The 20,376-nt window shown below is 46.0% G+C and overlaps 2 protein-coding genes across 6 annotated transcripts in view; both read right to left on the bottom strand.

Moving 5' to 3' along the window:
* Positions 1 to 5,141: 5,141 nt before the first annotated feature.
* On the bottom strand, positions 5,142 to 8,778 carry ARMH2 (armadillo like helical domain containing 2). The gene is made up of 2 exons (XM_008692938.2): positions 7,476 to 8,778; positions 5,142 to 5,654 (listed from the first exon to the last, which is right to left on the bottom strand). Exons 1-2 carry the CDS (start codon positions 7,741 to 7,743, stop codon positions 5,227 to 5,229), a joined length of 696 nt encoding a protein of 231 aa, XP_008691160.1. The 5' UTR covers positions 7,744 to 8,778; the 3' UTR covers positions 5,142 to 5,226.
* A 3,661-nt stretch (positions 8,779 to 12,439) lies between these two features.
* RIPOR2 (RHO family interacting cell polarization regulator 2) overlaps positions 12,440 to 20,376 on the bottom strand; it is a 222,326-nt gene continuing 214,389 nt past the window's right edge. For 4 of the 5 annotated variants that reach the window (XM_040644911.1, XM_040644909.1, XM_040644912.1 and 1 more), the window contains 3 exons: positions 19,013 to 19,096; positions 15,411 to 15,501; positions 12,937 to 13,152 (listed from right to left, as the gene is read on the bottom strand). In XM_040644911.1, the coding sequence (XP_040500845.1) occupies positions 13,049 to 13,152; positions 15,411 to 15,501; positions 19,013 to 19,096 (279 nt within the window). In that variant the 3' untranslated portion in view covers positions 12,937 to 13,048. Of the gene's footprint in view, positions 13,153 to 15,410; positions 15,502 to 19,012; positions 19,097 to 20,376 lie in introns of all 5 variants that reach the window. The other variant, XM_040644910.1, reaches the window with a different exon arrangement.

Genomic DNA, 20,376 nt, shown 5'->3' with positions numbered 1-20,376 from the left:
GTCACTAAGTCAACCAAGAAGGCTAGGAGTTGGCATATTGGAGCTCGCGGGGCTCTGGATGGAGTGACCCTGAGGTGTGTGTGTTGTGTATTTACCGGAGAAGGTCCACGGCGGGATCACGAGTTCTGTCCATCTACCGTGTAACTTTCTTGACAGCACACCCTCCACTGGCTTTCTTTCCTTCTCTGCTGCTAGTTCCCTAGATCATCTTCCAAATACGGTCCCTGCACTCAAATTCTTGACTCGAGTCTGCTTCTAGGAGAACTCAAATGTCGGGGAGGGATGGAGTTATAAGGGGCAACAAAGGAAAATAACTAAGTGTTAGAACTTTGGCAAACCAGTTTTAAATTCAAAGCTTAGTATAAAAATGCCCCAAGGCCCAAGTCTGAGCCTTATGTCTTACCATTTTCAACTTCCTGGTGTGCCAGACCAAAAAAGAACTTGAATACAGCAATATAGCCCGGCTGCCTTACAAGCTACCTCTCTGTAGATAAAATGTTAACCCAAAGTTCTCAAAGCATCGTCAGAAAAGGGGCTTTAGCAATTTCTGGTTAAGCATGTGAGCCAAACACAGCCGTTTAGCTCCTGTGTCTCCCTGGATCCCATTAAAAATGATAATAAACTACAAAAGACATAATCTCACCCTGATGAAGACACTTACTAGTCAAGAGAAGGTGAGGGAAAAGGGACAAAGCAGGGCACAGAAGGAAACTTAAATGAAAATATAAGTATTGCCAAGCAAGTCATTTCTAGAAATACATTTCACAGATGTACTCCCACATGCGTGAAATGATCTATATTTAAAGTTATTACAACTTTAACCTATGAAAAGACTGGGAATAATCTAAATGTCCATGCTTACAAGCCTGGTTGTATAAATTATAGTTCATCATACAATGGAATGCTCTGAAGTAGTGGAAAAGAAGAAACTCTTTAAGATCTAAAACCAAGACCAAGATAAAGTTTTATGTACAACATTTTTCACAGAACTAGAATAATCCTAAAATTTGTATGAAACCACAAAAGACCCTGTGTAGCCGAAACAATCCTGAGACAGAAGAACGAAGCTGGAAGTATCGCAATCCCAGGTTACAAGATCTACAACAAAGCTACAGTAATCAAAACAATATGGTACTGACACAGAAATAGACACATAGGTCAGTAGAACAGAATAGAGAGCCCAGAAATAAACCTACGCTTGTATGGTCAATCTGTGACAAAGGAAGCAAGAACATACAATGGGGAAAAGACAATCTTCTATAAATGGCACTGGGACAACCAGACAGCTACATGCAAAAGAATGAAACCGGACCGCTTTCTTACCCCACACACAAAAATAAACTCAAAATGGATTAAAGACTTAAATGTGAGACTTGAAACCATAAAACTTGTAGAAGAAAACATAGTCATTTCTTTGACATTAACCATAAAAACACTTTTCTAGGTATGTCTTCTGAGGCAAAGGAAACAAAAGCAACATTACAGTATTGGGACTACACCAAAATAAATAGTTCTGCACAGCAAAGGAAACCGTTCACAAAACAAAAAGGCAACCTGAATAGGAGAAGATATTTGCAAATGATGTATCCAATAAAGGGTTAATGTTTAAAATATATAAAGAACTTACACAACTCAACGCCAAAAAACCAAATGATCCAACTAAAAAATGGGCAGAGGACCTGAATAGACATTTCTCCAAAGAAGACATACAAATGGCCACCAGACACATGAAAAGATGCTCAACATCACTCATCATCAGAGAAATGCGAATGAAAACCACAGTGAGACATCACTTTACGTTTGTCAGAATGGCGAAAATAAACACAAGAAATAAGTGTTGGTGAGGATGTGGAGAAAAAGACAACCTATGCTCTGTTGATGGGAATATAAACTGGTGCAGCCACTATGGAAAACAGTGTGGAGGCCGCTCAAAAGGTTAAAAATAGAGCTACCATATGATCCAGTAATTCCACTACCGGATATTTACCCAAAGAAAACAAAAACACTAATATGTTTATGGTAGCATTAGCTACAATAGCCAGGATATGGATGCAACCTAAGCGTCCCTAGATAGAGACGTGGATAAAGAAGATGTGAGAGATGTATATTCCATTATATAGACCGCACATATAATGCAATATTACTCAGCCATAAAAAAGCATGAACAATTGCCATTGGCAACAACATGGATGGACCTAGAAGATAAAACGTCAAGTGAAATAAGTCAGAGAAAGGCAAATACCATGTGATTTCACTCACGGAATTTAAGAAACGAATGGAACAAACAAAAAGACAAACACAAAAACACTTAAATACAGAGAACTGGTGGTGGCCAAAGGGAAGGTGGGGTGGGGGATGGGTGAAATAGATAAAGGGGAAGAAGAGCCCACTTATCGCGACGAGCACCGAGTCATGAATAGAACTGTTGAATCACTACATCGTACACCTGAAACTAATCTTACAACTGCATGTTAATTATACCTCAATTTAAAAAGAAGTGAACTCTAGGAAAAAAAGTATTAGCGTAAATAAAATGTTACTATATGTTAAAACAAAAAAGACTAAGGAAAGGGATATAAGTGTATTTTCTTGTACATAGAACAACTCTGGAAAGATACAGAAGCGGCTACTTTCCGAAGTCTGCTGTTTTCTTCCAGGACCGGGACACTCCTGTCAGCAGAGCGGAGTGTCTTCGCTGACTGAAGGCTTTGGGGAAAGTAAACTGAATGTGCTCAGCTTGGCTCTTGCCTTCTGACAAGAGAGGGCTTTGATGTCCTCTGCTGCTCCAAGGTCAAAGGCAGGCTGAAGTCAGATAATCACTCAAGAAGAATAACACATCAGTGGATGGGGAAGATGTCCAAAAATTTACCTCCTAACCATTCTTCCTGAGGAAACTGGTGGAAAACTTACTTCAAATTCAAACATGGGTGTGAACCAGAATAAGGAAAGCAATAGTAGCGAGGAAACAGAGGGTCCAACATGGGAGGGGCAGAGGGGATTCCTGGGTGTTGAAGGGAAACCCTAAAATATGTGTTAGCTGTGCGGCAGCCCAGATCGGAACAAGAGCATGGTGGGCTCCATGATGGTGGGCGGCCTTCAAGAGGAAACCAGAGCTGACGATTACTCCGTGTGAAACTGTTGAGTGGGTGAACAGCTGTAGAGAGTGGGAATCAATTAGTGAAACTAAAGCCACAAGGCAAAGGAGCAAGTCTCCAGGGAAAAGAGTCATATGAAGAAGAAAATCATACTACATGATACGACTTAGCCATGAAAAATATTGAAGCATTCCTATTTGTTTTAATTAACAAGTTATATAGGTAATTAACAGTGATATAGATAATGCATTTTTGGAAAGATTTTATTTATTTGAGAGAGAGAGAATGCGGCAGGCAGAGGGAGAAGCAGGCTCCCCACTGAGCAAGGAGCCTGATGTGGGGCTCGATCCCAGGACCCCGGGATCGTGACCTGAGCTGAAGGCAGATGTTTAACCAACTGAGCCACCCAGACGCCCCAGATAATGCATCTTCCAATGATGGCGCGATTATTCCTGAGAGAGGAAGAGGAGGGCACGTGGGCACGAGCAAGGGGCAGGGTTAGAACCCTAAGTCCTAATGTGTCATATTAAGAAGTAAAAGGAAAAATCCCTAAAAAATAAAAAAAAAAAGAATTAGCAATGTATAAGGGGCACCTGGGTGGCTCAGTCAGTTAAGTGTCTGCCTTCGGCTCAGGTCATGATCCCGGGGTCCTGGGACCGAGCCCCATGTCGGGCTCCCTGCTCAGTGGGGAGCCTGCTTCTCCCTCTGCCCCTCCCCCTGCTTGTGCTCTCTCTCTCATAAATAAATAAAATCTTAAAAAAAAAAGAATTAGCAATGTGTGTGAACTATTTAGAACTATGGAGTTAAGTAAATACCAGAAGAAACAGGCAAAAGAATTCCAATGGTTGCCTCTGGGGGTGTGAATCAGGAGGGGGTTTGGGGACTGCTAATTCTCTGTCAGAGGCCTTGCATTATTTGACTTTTTAAATCATGTTCGTGTATTACTTTGAAATACATTAAAATTTTATTTAAAAGGCATTTTTTAAAAAAGTAATTTCTGACCATGACTCAGTCTCTAAATGGGACTTCTGATTTCCAACCCTGAATCTACCACCATAAATGGGATTCTAGTTTGAAGAACTGCGTTCACAAAACCCACCACGGGTGAGGACACGCGGTTGCTCAGCAGAACACAGCTTGGCCTGGTTGAAGGTCTGAGAACACTTCCCCCGAGATGCCCGTGAACCCACGCGGTGGGTTCACATTCCCCTGCGCGTTCCCGCAACGAACACGAGCGAGGATCCCAGAAGGACAGCACCTGCTTGATAGGCTCTCGGGGAAAGTTGGAAGCGTCAGGTTGAAGCACAGCTCAGTCTAAGCCAGTTTGCGACAGATGAAAGTACAGAAGTCAACATACGATGGCTACACGAGCGTAGCTGGAGAGAACAGGTGCACATCCCTCAGGCACTTGCGATAAATACTGCTTTTTGCAATAAAGCTTTTTATGAGACTGGGGAACACAGAAGTGCAGGTTTTCCGTTACGCATCCCCTAGCAGATTCAATAAGGAGAGCGCATATCTTTGTAGGAAAACCCAAGAGCCTACCTTCAGGCTGTGTGGGTGGTGGAACTCATGGCACCCCATCTCCGTCCAGAGCTCGATCAGGGGAGTTGAGGGCTGCTTTTCTGGAGTATTAATCCCCCCGAACTTCCAGGCGGCCCGACATACAACAAGATCCTGTCCTGGTGGCCAGAAGACCCTCCCAGCCAAAGGCGTGGCAGCGGGAGGGCGGGCGCCAAAATCGTTAGGGCTGAAAGGGTACAGGTGGGGTAATGGTGTCCTCTACAAGGGGTGGCTGTGGGGTGGGTTAGGATTTGGCATTCCTAGGTGCCTTGGCCAAATGTCACCTAATAACCCCAAACATACCATTGTTCCTAACAGTTATATAAACAACTCATCTTCCAACGAATCCCCATTCTATGGACTTAATTTTTATGGAGTCATTTTAAACAGCGGTGCTGTTCATACATTTGGTTATTTCAGTAACGGTGAGGATTTATGTAGAATTTCTTAACTACCTTAAAGAAAACACCAAAGAAAACTATCGACTTTTTTTTTTTTAATTTATTTCCGTTTTCCAGGCTAATGCATTGGGATAGACAGCTGTGTCAGGGAGCTGCTTTCAGAGAAATCAACTCCTGTGAAAACCGATGAGGAAATACAGAACCTCTGCGAAATTCTCGGGCCACCCAGACCAATTCTCATTCGCCAGTATTTGCAAGTGGTATTTCAGGGGATGGCAGTCTTTCAGCTCCTTTATGCAAGACAAGTTATTGCATGTCATGACAGACAGAACGTAACAAGTCCAAAATTTCACGAGGAGGCTGCTGTTTATTTCACTTTTGATGGTAGAGTCGAGTTTGTCTTCAAAAATCTCGGTGAGGATAGGAATCAACTTCAAGTGTTTGGCTCTCCTCTGGCTGACGGGGTTCAAGTAACACCAACACGCTACACTCTGCAGCAGCAAGACCTTGGCCTTCGGGGGCATCTCGTGATCTTTCAACAAGTGAGCTGCTTCTTTCATGTACTCGGCTGCGAATTTCCCAGCAGTCGGTCCTCCTGGAAAACAAGCGTTTGCATTTCAGAAGTATCTGGTGTATCTAGGAGTTAGCACGTTTGAGGGCTGATGCAGCCATATCCTCTCTGGGGTACACTGACACTTTGACTCCTCTGAATTTTCCATTTTTTTCTCCCCTGGTGTGCTGCCGTGAACATGGAAAGGTGTGCTGATAAGCAAAAAATAGGCAAAGCGCTGGAAATTCCCTGCCTGCCCCAGTCTCCCCCCTTGTTCCTCTTTATTCGAGCACCCAGGAGTCAGATTATCTCAAGGGAACAAAACCGATGGTGGTCCCTCATGACCTTATTCCTGATTCTCTGTCTTCAGTACTTGAAAAATGCCAGAGTATTAGAGCAAACAAAAAGAAAACCCAGACGCTGCCCTGCAAAGCCAGCAGGGTCTGACTGACGAGAGAGGTTTTCTATGCACTCCCATCGCCATCCCGTTCGCTCTGATTTCTCATCTCTCAGCCCGACTCTTGCAGATCGGGGACCAACGTGACCTTGCAAGATGTCCTTGCTTTGGTTACTTACCCAACCGTGGTCCTCGATGCTACTTTCATCATACACCTGAACCCCAGATTTCCCTCGTTCAAATCTCAAACCCCAAGAAGGTATAGCCGAGACAACATGGGATGGAGACTATTTAGACAGTGACAAGCAGCTGGCATGGTTGGCCAGACTCTGGAGCTGTGACCCAGCTTGGATTTCTCTTACTGGTGCTACCACGGTCCCACAGGCCCAAGCATATTCTAGCCAATGTTAAAGCTTCTGCTGAAGCCTGGGCATAAGCCCTTCCCTGCTCCCCACTAGTATAACTAAGGCTACGTAACATCAAGTTAAGGAATTCTGACCCCTTTATAAGTAGCTAGCTCTTCCCTCAAATAGTGAATAAAGCTAAACAGGAGACTGACCTTCTCCAGCCGTGGGTGCCGTTTCCCCTCCTTCACACGGGAGTCTCCTGTCTTCCTTCTAGCTCTATGCCAGTGTTTCTCACCCACTCTGGCTCCTAGGGCCCCTTGGTCCTTGAAAACCGTAAATGTTTTCTCTCATGGACGCTATTTGAAAAATGTAGTCTGTCAAACTCCATCTAGGTACCTCATTTTCCTATTAAAAAAGAGATCAGTCTCTCTCTGATACTTAGCTCCAGCCAGAGCTTCAAATCAAGAGACGTGTTGTTGAAGATTATCTATAAAATTTCGTTGTATATCCTGAAATTTCTTAGGAAAAAAAAAGTGGAGTGAGTTTAAACCTGACGATCACTAGAGTGGTGTGAGCTGAAGCAGAGTGCCACTGAACTTTCTGGCCAAATATACATTAACAGCTGCTTTTCACTGACGTACTGCCTGTCTTTCCTGGCCGGTGTTTTAATAGCATTAAGCTCTTAGTGAGTTTTCTAAGGTAGTTTCTGCGTGACGCATTTTTACAAGATAAAAAAATAAGATATCGAGTGGTTTTACTCTGTGTTGAGATCATATTACCGGGTTGGAGTTACATCGACTCAGTATAGATTCTTTGATTTTTTTTACATAATAATGAGAACTTCGTTAGGCAATTTCGGTATATATGTTTTTAACTAACAAAAGTGGGAAAATTCTTCACCATTTATTTGGTGGACTCATTCTTTCAAAACATGAGATCCTCGAGGAGAAAAAGATTGGTAAGTGTCTTGGGTCGTACAAAGACAAAGAACTAAAGATTTAGGCAAAGGAAATGTCACTGGCATCTTAAGAGCAGAGCTCTGAAAAACCACTAACTTACTGTGTTATAATAAGCGAAAAGGTTTCGGGAGAGCTACGCTAGGCCAGCTGGTTAAATCCGTACCTGTGAAGGCCAGCAGTCCGATTCTGTGGGCAGCTTGAGCCCTCTTCTCAATGGCTAGAGATTCGTTCTTCAATAAATGGCCAAGCACCACGATTTTTTCTTTGTGAAAAATACTCTCAGCCGAAGAGGTATCTTCTTCCTCCTTCTTCTTCGTGAAAAAGTGCTTCACAGTGACATTCCAGAATTTCCGCAGGCGTCGATACAGCCCCACAAAATAGTGGTAAACCTGCATCCAGCACTGCACATAATAAACACGGGTCTTAGCCATCGTGTGAAAGGGGCCTGTGGTGGGTCAGTGATGCTTCTCTTCCAGCAGCAGCCCAAGTTCAGAGTCAAGAGCTCCGGAACGCATCACTTAGCAACACTGGAGAATGGGATACACAAAGCAGGGCGAAGCAGGGATGCCTTGATTCTTCAGGGCGGCTTCGAAGGCGGGCTACGATTTCAGCTAAAGCTAGTTCACTTTCACTTCTCGGGTGTGTAGCATCTCAGCCGAGACCCAGCTGGCTTCTCCTTGCACACGAGGCTCACTCCTGCCTTTGCACCTCTGCTTGGGCAGCGGCTGCTAGGAGCTGGCCGGTCCACTTTGCTTGTTCCGACACGGACTGAACCTCCTTCCGGATTATGCCTGTTCTGTTTGTCACGTAATCAGACTTTTTCTCCACATCACCGATGTCCTGTATTGATCCTATTTTGCTGAGAAATAGAAGCAGGTAAAAGGGTGCTTGCACGGGTGTCTTTGTAGCGCCCCCCCCGCCCCCCGGCTCCAGCTGTCCGGCTGTTATGGGCGCCCCTCGCCCCGTTCTGGGAGGTCGCTCTACAGCTCTTCTTTTGCCTTAACTAATTTTCCATCACGACTGGATAATTTGCATCACCAACAAGCATGCTGTACTTGTTCTCATTGAAAAAAAAACACCACCACTTTCTTGACCTCATATAACCCTCCACCAAGTTATTGCTGCTCCCCTTTATACAAACACTCTTCAAAGAGTTGCCATACTCACCGTTTCAAATGTTCTTCCATCCTCTCTTGGGTGTACTCCACGGGGAGATTTCAAACCCATTGCTGGTCAGCATCACTGATGACCTTCTCTAGCTGAACCCAATTCTCAGTCTTCAGCATTTGACACTTTCTCCTCGAAACACTTTTTTTGCCTAAGTTCTAAGCTGTCATACCTGATTTTTCTTCTGCTTGCCACCTTCCATTTTCCTTTGCTGGTTACACCTCTTTATGACTTCTAAATATTGGAGTGTCCCAAGGCTCGGGCCTTGTAGCTCTTCTTTGTTTCAATCTATACTTCCTAGATAAAACAAACCACTCCACGGCTTTCGGTACCAACCATATGCTGAAGACTCCCAATAATATATATATATATATATATATATACACACACACACACACACACACATATATACACACACATATATATTATATATTTTATACATTTATATTTTAAATATATATTATATATTATTTATATATTATTATTATTTATAAATATATATAATATATATTTAAATGTATATTTTAAATATTTAATTTTTGAGAATCTCTACCCCCATTGGGGCGCCTGGGTAGCGCAGTGGTTGGGCGACTGCCTTCGGCTCAGGGCGTGATCCCAGCGTTCTGCGTTCGAGCCCCACATCAGGCTCCTCCGCTGGGAGCCTGCTTCTTCCTCTCCCACTCCCCCTGCTTGTGTTCCCTCTCTCGCTGGTTGTCTCTCTCTGTCAAATAAATAAATAAAATCTTTAAAAAAAAATAAAAAAAAAGAATCTCTACCCCCAACGTGGGGCTCAAACTCACAACCCTGAGATCAAGAGTCACATGCTCTACCAACTGAGCCAGCCAGGTGCACTCCCCCCCTCATTTTATTTTTAACTGGATTCTCACCCGAACTCCAAACACATTCAGTCGCCAACTTGATAGCCACCCATTTGGATTCTAAGAGGCTTCTCAAATATAACATGTCCAAATCAGAATTCCTGGTCTTCCTCTCTAAGCCTGCTGCTGCTCCCTTTTTCTATCTTGGAAGATGGCACCCCATCCTTCCAGTTGTTCAGGTTGAAATTTTTGGATTCGTCCTTGGCTTTTATCTATCTCCCATTTCAGTTCCAGCTTATCAACAAGGCTCTACTTGCAAAGTCGAAATTTGGACCCCCTGTCCAAATTTGGGATCTTCGGCCAAGTGTACGTGCCTTCAAATATATCAAAGTATGGAAGCTCAAGAGGAAAGGGGTCGTGTGGCTACTGTTCTACATTAAAAGAGCCTGAAGAGACATGACAATTAAACATGTAGTCCGTCATCGGAACCCTGTATCCATGCCTGTGTGTGTGCACGTATGTAAGCACGTGTGTTTACTCTATCAAGGGTAGTAGTGGGACAGCTGGGCAAACGTAGACATGCGTTGCCCAGGATGGTAGCCGCAGGTGGCTTGGAGCACTTGAAATGTGACTAGTCTGAATTGATATGTGCCGTAAGTGTAAACTACATACTGGGTTTCGAAGATTTAGTGTGAAAAAAAAGAATGCAAAGTATCATATTGCTAATTTTTGTATTGATTACAAGTTGAAATATTTTGGACATATTAGGTTAAATTAAAAATATATTACTAAAGTTAACATCCCTTATTCTTTGTCCTTTTAAAAATGTGGTTACTAGGAACGAAAATCTAAAACCCCAAGCATGGCTCCTTCTCAAGGCCTTCGTGCTTATTGTTATCTCTGCTTGGAATGTTCTTCCCGGAGATATCCACGTGGTTCACTCCATCAGTTCCTCACATCATTGCTCAAATGTAATTTTCTGTCGGGCCTTCCCTGACCACTCTCTTCCAACTTGTGACCTTTGCCCTGTCACTTGTCTCATCCCCAGCCTTGTACAATTACGACTGCCTTCCGTGTCTTCTTGTCTCCCTTAGCCAGAAGATGAGCTCTGTGAGGGCAGAGCCTTTTATGCCTTTCGTGTTTTCTCCACTGCTGCTCTGCAGTGTGAAGAACAGTCGCAGGCACACACCTTATTCACAGTAAGTGTGCAAAAAAATTACTTGTTGCATAAATGAGAAATTAGAGATCTAGTTTTTAGCAAACACACAAAGTATACTTAGAAATTTCTCAAAATCAAGGTTAGTATTTAATAAGAGGTATTGTTTCTGGAAAATTTCAGGGATAAAGATCTTTATTTTTCTGACTAATTTGTTTTTCAGATATAGAGAGAAGTGCTCGTACTTTCTCCTGAATGCGGTTTACAATTTTACTTTACAATTTTGTGAAGTGAGGAAAGCAATTCAGTTAAATGCTATAGTAATGAACCTTACAGGAAAAAATCTTTTTCTGCTGATTCAGTAAAAGCAATCACTGGTATTTAAAGTCAGTTGGTGAATACTTACACTCACAGCTGAATGCGAGGGGTCCATCTGTGATGATGCTGGTGGGGTACAGGCTGGGAACACACACAAATAAATGCTCTTTTCATCCGCAGGGGTTCACAGTCTCTGCTCACAGATAACACAATTCTGAAACACAGCTCTTTTTTCTCCCAGTAGCTTTACAACAAATCCGAGAGGGTAATATTACTACCGTCATTTGTAAGTGAAGGAATTTTAAGATAAGGATAAATTCAGGTTGAGAATGAGAGGTACTAGTTGTAGAAACACCAGCTTAAGGAGAGCATGGGAAAAACATAGAGCAGACTCTGCACGTGAGACTAATAATTCAAAAATAATTTTTATTTTAACTTACATGATTGAAACAGTGATGGATACAAATGCCACAAAACTAAAAGCACCCCCTTTGAGCAAAAATAAAATGCAGAAATGAATAAAAAAGATAATGGAATTACTCATGCAGTATTCAAAAAATTTGGAAAAAAAAACAACAAACCAAACAAAAAACTCTGTAACATTTGTGATCTGACTTTCTATAAAAAGAATCATTTCAACCATTTAACATAGACTATAGACCATACATACTAACCAGACTGTACAATGTACCTTTAAAATGAAGGATATATGCATATATATAATATTTATAAATATACAAATATATATACACATTATAACTTCACAGTTGAAAGAATTATTTGCCAGGAAGCCTGGCAAACAATGTTTACTTTTTTTTTTTTTTAAACTTTAAGTAGGCTCTACGCCCAGTGCGGGGCTCGAACTCATGACTCTGAGATCAAGTCACACATTCTACCAACTGAGCCAGCCAGGCACCCCAACAATTTTTACTTTAAAATGGAATACAAGTTGTTTTTAAAGGTCTTGCTAAAATGTAAATATTTAAAACGACACTTAAATGATATTTTCTACAAACACATCCAGAAGACAGTTGGTACTCCACAGTTTAAATAACATCCACACACATTATTTGGAGACCTTGGCATATCCGATCTTGTATACTCTTAAGAGGAAGAAAAGCTATTGAGTGGTCTTGTCATTTATTTAGTGGACTTGGTACCCTGATAGGGAAGCAATAAGGGAAGCTGTTATTTTAGCGATTTGGCCAAGAGATCCCACCCAGTGATGAATGATTTCTCCGGGCGCAGTAACGGTCCCTCGGGGCATTCACTTCTTCCTAACCTCATGGTAACTCCTGTAGAAGCAAGGACCCCTTGGAATGTCCTTCTGCTCCCACCCCATTAAGAGGCCTCCAACTTCCACGCTCTCCTACTTCAAAGAGCATCACAGCTTTCTGAACCCATGACTTTCGGTTTGGATTTGTCGTAGCAGCAAAGTATCTCTATTGTAAAAGTATAAGAAATGGCTCTTGCGTAGAAAAGCTTAACCTTTGAATGTGTTGTTCTAAGGAGCACGGGTACAATCTTAATAAGATAGCTCTTACGCATCCACCTGTCTTTTGACCACGCAAACACGCTTCTGGGATTTTCAGGATGGAGAAAAGAAACAAAAGTAGTGGAGGCTTGAGGAAAATGAAATTAAAAGGAAAATTAAACTCTTACAATGTGTCATTTTACCAAGTTCTGCAGGCAAACTTTTATTTGAAGAAATTCTTTTTTGTGCTTTGCATCAAGGTGAGATTGGGGAGCGAACGGGGCCACGCAACCCTGAGAACACGATGGAGAAAAACTGCAAGGCATAGGGTAGTCGTCAAAGCATCACGTGACTATTTGAGGCTTACAGACCTTCCAAAAAAGTACAGAGATGGCTGTTTTAAATTCCACACATGTGAGAGAAGATGGACTGTTTTACTAAGGACTGTCGGACGCAATCGACAGTGTCACCGACAGTAACACACGGCCCGATTCTATCGGCCGAGGGAAAAGTAGCTGCGTCCTGTGAAACTGGATTTGGAACGCCGTCTCTAACACGCTGACTTTCCAGACACCTCAGCGAGGCTGCGGTGCTGAGCCTTCAGCTCAGTCCCGGGACCGCCTTGATGAGCAGGGCCGTGCGGCGAGGTCGTCAGAAAGCCGTGGCGACTTCAGTCGCGTGGCGCCCTCCCACGTTAACACAGTCTCGAGGAAATTTGTCCAGCTGCTCGTACGCCAGCCGCCCGTCTTCCCCTGCACACAGAACACGAAACCAACAGCGGTCGGAACGGGGCTGTCCACTCGTCACTCGGGACAACAGCGCCAGTCTGGGAGCGGGTCGCTGTAGTTCGCTGACGGTAACTTCAGGGAAGGAGAGCCTCTCCCGAGATTCTTAATTATCTTGTTCTCTAGGTAACGTTTGAACAACCAGGAACTTTCTTTATATGTTTTTCTTTTTTTAAAGATTTTATTTATTTGAGAGAGAGAGAGAGAGCACAAGCAGGGGGAGGAGAGGGAGAAGCAGACTCCCTGCTGAGCAGGGAGCCCCACGTGGGGCTCGATCCCAGGACCCTGAGATCACGACCTGAGCTGAAGGCAGACGCTTCACCGACTGAGCCGCCCAGGCGCCCCGGGAGCAACATTTATATGACTCTGAGCGTTCAAGCGAAGTAACTGTGTGTGTGACGTACCCTGTGTGTGTGTGGGTGACGTACCCTGTGTGTGTGTGACGCATTTCCCGTGTGTGTGTGTGACGTACCCTGTGTGTGTGTGGGTGACGTACCCTGTGTGTGTGACGTACTCTGTGTGTGTGTGTGACGTACCCTGTGTGTGTGTGGGTGACGTACCGTGTGTGTGTGACGTACCCTGTGTGTGTGACATACCCTGTGTGTGTGTGGGTGACGTACCCTGTGTGTGTGACGTACCCTGTGTGTGTGTGTGGGTGACGCACCTGTGTGTGGACGACTCTGTGTGTGTGTGTGACGTACTCCTGTGTGTGTGTGTGGGTGACGCATCGTGTGTGTGTGTGTGACGTACCCTGTGTGTGTGTGACATACCCTGTGTGTGTGTGGGTGACGTACCCTGTGTGTGTGACGTACCCTGTGTGTGTGTGGGTGACGTACCGTGTGTGTGTGACGTACCCTGTGTGTGTGTGGGTGACGATCGTGTGTGTGTGTGTGACGCACTTCTGTGTGTGTGTGTGTGACATACCTGTGTGTGTGTGGGTGACGCATCCGTGTGTGTGACGCACTCTCTGTGTGTGTGTGTGACGTAGTTTGCTCCGTGTGTGTGTGACTACTGTGTGTGTGTGACGACTGTGTGTGTGTGACGTACTACTGTGTGTGTGACGTACCTGTGTGTGTGTGACGCAGTCCGTGTGTGTGTGACGCACCTTGTGTGTGTGTGACGCATCGTGTGTGTGTGACGTACCCTGTGTGTGTGTGAGCGTACCGTGTGTGTGTGACGTACCCTGTGTGTGTGTGACGTACCGTGTGTGTGTGACGTACTCTGTGTGTGTGTGACGTACTCTGTGTGTGTGTGTGACGTACCCTGTGTGTGTGTGACGTACTGTGTGTGACGATCTGTGTGTGTGTCGTGACGTGTGTGTGTGACGCTCGTGTGTGTGTGACGACTCTGTGTGTGTGACGTACCCTGTGTGTGTGTGACGTACTCTGTGTGTGACGTACCCTGTGTGTGTGTGTGTGACGCGTCGTGTGTGTGACGATCTGTGTGTGTGTGACGACTGTGGTGTGACCACTCTGTGTGTGTGTGACGTACTCTGTGTGTGTGTGTGACGTACCCTGTGTGTGTGTGACGTACCCTGTGTGTGTGTGACGTACCCTGTGTGTGTGATGTACCCTGTGTGTGTGACGTACTCTGTGTGTGTGGGTGACGTACTCTGTGTGTGTGTGTGATGTACCCTGTGTGTGTGTGGGTGACGTACTGTGTGTGTGTGACGTACCGTGTGTGTGTGTGACGTACCCTGTGTGTGTGACGTACTCTGTGTGTGTGTGACGTACTGTGTGTGTGTGACGTACCGTGTGTGTGTGTGACGTACCCTGTGTGTGACGTACCCTGTGTGTGTGTGACGTACCCTGTGTGTGACGTACCCTGTGTGTGTGTGTGACGTACCCTGTGTGTGTGTGTGTGACGTACTGTGTGTGTGACGTACTGTGTGTGTGTGACGTACCGTGTGTGTGTGTGACATACCCTGTGTGTGTGTGTGACATACCCTGTGTGTGTGTGTGAGACGTACCATGTGTGTGTGTGTATGACGTACCCTGTGTGTGTATGACATACCCTGTGTGTGTGTGACGTACCCTGTGTGTGTGTGACGTACCCTGTGTGTGACGTACCCTGTGTGTGTGTGTGACGTACCCTGTGTGTGTGATGTACCCTGTGTGTGTGACGTACTGTGTGTGTGTGTGTGACGTACTGTGTGTGTGACGTACTGTGTGTGTGTGTGTATGACGTACCCTGTGTGTGTATGACATACCCTGTGTGTGTGTGACGTACCCTGTGTGTGTGTGACATACCCTGTGTGTGTGTGTGTGTGTGTGAGCAGAGAGCCCACAGAGGGAAACCGCTCAAACAGTACACATGAAACATTTCCTTCCACTTCCCTTCGAGAGCGCCAAAAGGAAACAACTGGGTAAAAAAAACTCACCGAGAGACAAGAGGGTCTCTGAGGCCACGTTTCTGATTTCTTCAGTGTCGGACTGACACAACGTCACCAGCATTTTAATGCTTTCGGTGGCCTGCAGGGAGAAAGTCGTGAGAACGTGCTCGGACACTTCCGTCTGGGGTCCCACGAGCCGCAGCATCCCATAGCTGGTGGGGACGGTAAGGCCGTCTTTGGGGGGCACCCCACACCTCGCCGAGCGTCAGCATCCTAAAAGCCCAGACTCCTGGCGTCATCCACGATGCAGGGTACTAGAACTTCCTGGGACGCAGCCCAGGGTGCGCCCTTGCAGGAGCCCTGACAACCCGCCAAATCCCTCATTTCACAGAGCACTCCGGGCTGCGGGAAGCCGAGTGACTAGCCTGCCCTTCCAGAAGACAGTCCACTTCTGGGAGTTCTTCCTGCCGTACCTCCCCGCTTCCAACACAGAGCTAATTTAAGAGTTCTTAATGTTTAGCTTATAGACCAAAACAGAGGCACAGAGTGACGGTCAGTGGTGGGAACTCATCTGTGCGTTTATTGCACATTCATCCAGCACTTTCTGGACCGGGCAGCTCGCCAGGCATGGGAAACTCAGCGATGAACAAGACAGGGTTCTGGCCCGTGGAAAGACAGACAGTGGGACAGAGAATTATTATAAGGCTGGGTCGGGGGCGAGGGCAGCGCAGGGCTGGGAAACGTGACCTGACCTGACTAGGGAAGTCTTCACAGAGGAAGTGGTGTCTTGGAGCAATTGGCCAAGTTTGGGCAAGTGGGGTGTGTGTGTGTGTGTGTGTGTGTGTTGGGGGGTGTGCAGGACATAAATTCCAGGCGAGGGGAGCAGCGTGTGACAGCCCCCCCCCCCAAAGACGGCCTTACAAGCCACATGAATGGTTTCGAACTTCGTTCTTAGAATCATGGACGGCCACTGAGGGCTTCGGAAGCAGGGTTTGTGATCCGTTAAGAGCGTTCTAACCGCACGGAAGGAGTTCACACACCGAGGAGGCAGAGGCTGCTGGTGGGACGGAGGCTCGGATCCGGGGTGCAGTGTGGGGAGACCGTGGACAGACTCGGGCTGTAAGGAAGCGGGGTCTACAGGGTGTGAGGATGAGCCCCTGTACAATCTGCTGAGACTGGAGGTGGGTGAGCTGGGTGCCACTGCAGGTGACTTGCCAGCAGAGACAGCCAGCAGCCAGCCGGTGACATGCTGGGGACGGGGTGGGGGGGACCCGCGCTGGGAGTTGTCAGCACACAGCCTAGGACAGAGCTCAGCGGGGGGGAGGGGGGGCAGCAAGGGGTCTCTAAGCACAGCACCGGTCAGGGCAGCTGGACCAGCGGGAGCCCGCCTGCAGCACCTCAGAAACCTGCTGCCGAGATTCTCACGAGCTGACAAAGGGACCAGAGGACGACCGCCTTTCTTGGAAGAAAGCCAGGCTCGGGTAGCCCCGGTGTCGTGTGAGAGGACAGCACGGACAGACCACAGGTTGGTTTTGCCCACAGCAACAGAGAAGGGGCCCGAACTGGGAGGGCCCCTCAGTTTGAGGACCTCGATCTCTCAAGGCTGTGTTCAGTTTGGTGACAGAAAATTGTGGGTGTCTGCTTGCTGGCATTAACTTTAAAAATCAATGTCTTCCCTGACAAGTTAGCCGGAGCTGACCGGTCTGGGAGGATGAAACCCCAAGTCTGCACTGGTTTTCACACCGTGCAGCCTAGACCCCCTTTTGGGAGCTGGGGGGCTGGGGACGGTTGAAAAAGAGGTGTTTTATTCAGCACAAAGGCTCCCATCGTCTGGAAGAAAAAGGGGAGGAATTGGTGCACCCAGACTTGAGACAGGCTTGAGCTAACACCTTAGCTTTGACCGTGACCTTCACGGCATGCAAATCCGCCGACGCTGACATAGATCCCTGTGTGCTCACGGCTCGGTTTCCATTACCACCGAGATGTCGCGGGCCCCGGGAGGCCACTCAAGTAAACAGCAATCGCGGGGGGCTCTCTTGGCCACGTAAGGTAATTTTTGAGCAAGTGACAAGGAAGGCTACATTTCCCAGAGCTGTTTTCCTGCACAGGTCATGAGATTTTCTTTTGAGTGTTAACCCCTTTCTTCATGCCCCAGGCTGTGGGTCCCTGACCCATGTCCCGTGCGGCCATCCAAGATTTTAGCTTGTTCGAAGGTGTGGCCTTATGCTTTTCTCAAGAGTGCTTTGTCTTATTTTTGGTGATTTGAGGTAGGTTGAACATTAAATCTTGCCTAGCAAAAGGCAAACTCTCTCTTTCTCTCTCTCTTTCTCTCTCTCTTTTTTTCCCCTTAATTTTCTGAAGTCCTCTCTACACCCAACATGAGGCTTGAACTCACGATTCCGAGATCAAGAGTTGCACGCTCCACCTACAAGCCAGGCAGGAACGCTGAAAGGCAAACTCTTCGATGTGGGGAGTTCTCAGCCTTGTTTTTCATTTACATTTAGCTCTGTCACTGCTCACCCACCCTCCCTCTGACACAGTTAAGATGGGCGGGGGAGCTGCTTGTTCAAGCAGTTCAGGGGGAAGGATCTGGGAATTGATGGGCACACTGAATTTCAGTATTTCCTGGCAAATTTTATTTGTCCCCGCTATTTTTAAGATTTTATTTATTTGAGAGAGACAGAGACAGAGAGCAGAGTGAGAGAGCAAGCAGGAACAGGGGGAGGGGCAGAGGGAGAGGGAGACAAGCAAACTCCCCGCTGAGCAGGGAGCTGGATCACAGGACCCCAGGATCAGGCCTGAGCCCAAGGCAGATGCCCAGCTGACTGAATCACCCAGGTGCCCCTTGTCCCCCCCTCTTTTTTTGTACACAAGAAAAATGGGGGGAAATCATCATATCATCTTCTTTTGGAATAAGGTCTACGTTTCTAACACTAACCAGTGGCTACTGAAACACACAACTGTTTTCTGAAAGTTGTTGGCTCTAACAAAAAGTCACATTTAGTGTGGAATTTAAGAAACACAACAGAGGATCTTAGAGGAAGGGAGGGAAAAATAAAACAAGACAAAATCAGAGAGGGAGACAAACCGTAAAAGATTCTTAATTTTAGGAAACAAACTGAGCGTTGCTGGAGGAGAGGGGGATGATGGGATGGGGAAACTGGGTGATGGACATTAAGGAGGGCATGTGATGTAATGAGCACTGGGTGTTATATGCAACTGACGAATCACTGACCTCTACCTCTGAAACTAATAATATGTTAACTTGAATTTAAGTAAAACATTTTAAAAAAAGATGTTAACATTGAATTTAAGTAAAATAATATGTTAACTTGAATTTAAGTAAAACATTTAAAAAAAAGATGTTAACATTGAATTAAGTAAAATAATATGTTAACTTGAATTTAAGTAAAACATTTAAAAAATATGTTAACATTGAATTTAAGTAAAACATTTTAAAAAAAGAAAAAGAAAGAAAAAAGAAAATTAACCAAAAAGATCCCCAAACGAATACACAGTTTACACAGCAAAGGAAGTAAGATATGCTGCTAACACAGGTGTTTCTGAACACGGGAAGAGAGCTGGTACATGTCCTGGGCCCTAGGCTTGCTCAAAGCTGACCTGCCAGGGCCTCTGAGGCTGGGTTTTACCTGTAGGCTTTTCAGGGCCAGACAAGCTGCCTTCTGGAGCTGGAGGCTTGCCTTTGTCAGCACTTCACAGTAATAAAGCAAGGCCTGAAAGAGAGGAGGGACCCTGTTGGTAGTTGTAGAGGTATCGCTACAGATAAGACATGTTGCACTACCTTCAGAGCAAAAAAAAGTCCATTAAAATTCATGTTTATTAAAAGAGCTGTCTCTTAATTCAATACGCTAATTGCTTATAATCTACCAGGTCACCGACACTGGAGAATACGAAGTTGGAAGCTCCAAAGTTACGTTTGCAGCTTTCCAGGGACTCTCAGGTCTAGCAAGAGCGCTGAGAGTGTTGAGAAGGAAGGCAGAGAGGAAATGTGTTGGCCACAGGAAGCTGCACGAGGCTCAGGGAGTCACAGGGAAGACAGTCTCCTTCCAGGGTTACCAGGGCAGGCTGCAGGAAAGTGAGGTGTGGACTGGGCGGGGAAGGATGGGTTCGATGTCAGCTGGGAAGCGGAGGGGAAGAGGACATTCCAGCAGGGAGGAGGAGGGGGGAGGAGGCAGGGACGTGGCGCCAGCCTGCTCCATGGCACATGCATGCTCTGGATAAGAACCTCGACGTGAAAATGAGTTCTTACTTTTACCAAGCTCCTGCCTTTCTCAATGCCTTATATTTCTGAGATTTGTCTCTTTTCCATGGCCACATGTCTTGTCAAGGTCTTAATTTCATGCCTGAATGACCACCCACCACCTTTCTGCTTCCAGCACTTGATGGTGAGGGAACCCTTCATCAAGAGCGCGTGGTGTCCGCCAGGAGTGCACCCACCAGCCCCTCTCTCAGAAGAGTAGAGGCCTCCCTTCTTTGTTTGTGCCCAGCATCAACATGGGATGCCTCCTGTGGGCTTTTCCAGACCCGAAGCAATTGGATCCCCACTCCCTCCAGCTGCCTGCTGCTCCTGCCACGCTCACGGATGTGCCCGCTTGCCGTCCTTCACACAGGGAACCCCATGAGCTCCACTCCCCTTTGGACAGGCCTCGTTCCTGATGATCTTCAGAACAGGTTCGAGAACCGGGCCCCGCTTCGCCAACCACCGTGTGACCGGCTCCCTACTACCTTCTCTCTGATTTCCTATGACTCGCGTTTTCCTTGGTTGTGATTAAGCTACTTATCATTACTACATACGCCTGTGTTTGTAAGCATCTACATTTCTAACAGGACGCTCAACTTGCTCACATGTGATTTTGGCATTTACTTCACTTCCTGTGCCTCAGTCTGTTTATCTGCAAAATGGCTGGAATAATAACCCACTCACAGGGCTTTGTGAATCGTCAGTGTGGTGACCTGTGTCAAGGATTGAAAACAGGTCCTGGCACAAAGTAAG

Source organism: Ursus maritimus, unplaced genomic scaffold, assembly GCF_017311325.1.
Source record: "Ursus maritimus isolate PB19 unplaced genomic scaffold, ASM1731132v1 scaffold_30, whole genome shotgun sequence".
NCBI classification, from domain to species: Eukaryota; Metazoa; Chordata; class Mammalia; order Carnivora; family Ursidae; genus Ursus; species Ursus maritimus.
The sequence above is the reverse complement of the archived record's forward strand: the minus strand, read 5'-3'. Positions and strand labels throughout refer to the sequence as shown.

Bases quoted from the DNA above. Each gene is read 5' to 3' on its own strand.
- ARMH2 (XM_008692938.2), bottom strand. From the start codon at position 7,743: ATGGCTAAGACCCGTGTTTATTATGTGCAGTGCTGGATGCAGGTTTAC. The intron at 5,655-7,475 runs GTACGGATTTAA...CTTGTTTTCCAG, and splicing joins CGGACTGCTGGCCTTCACAG to GAGGACCGACTGCTGGGAAA.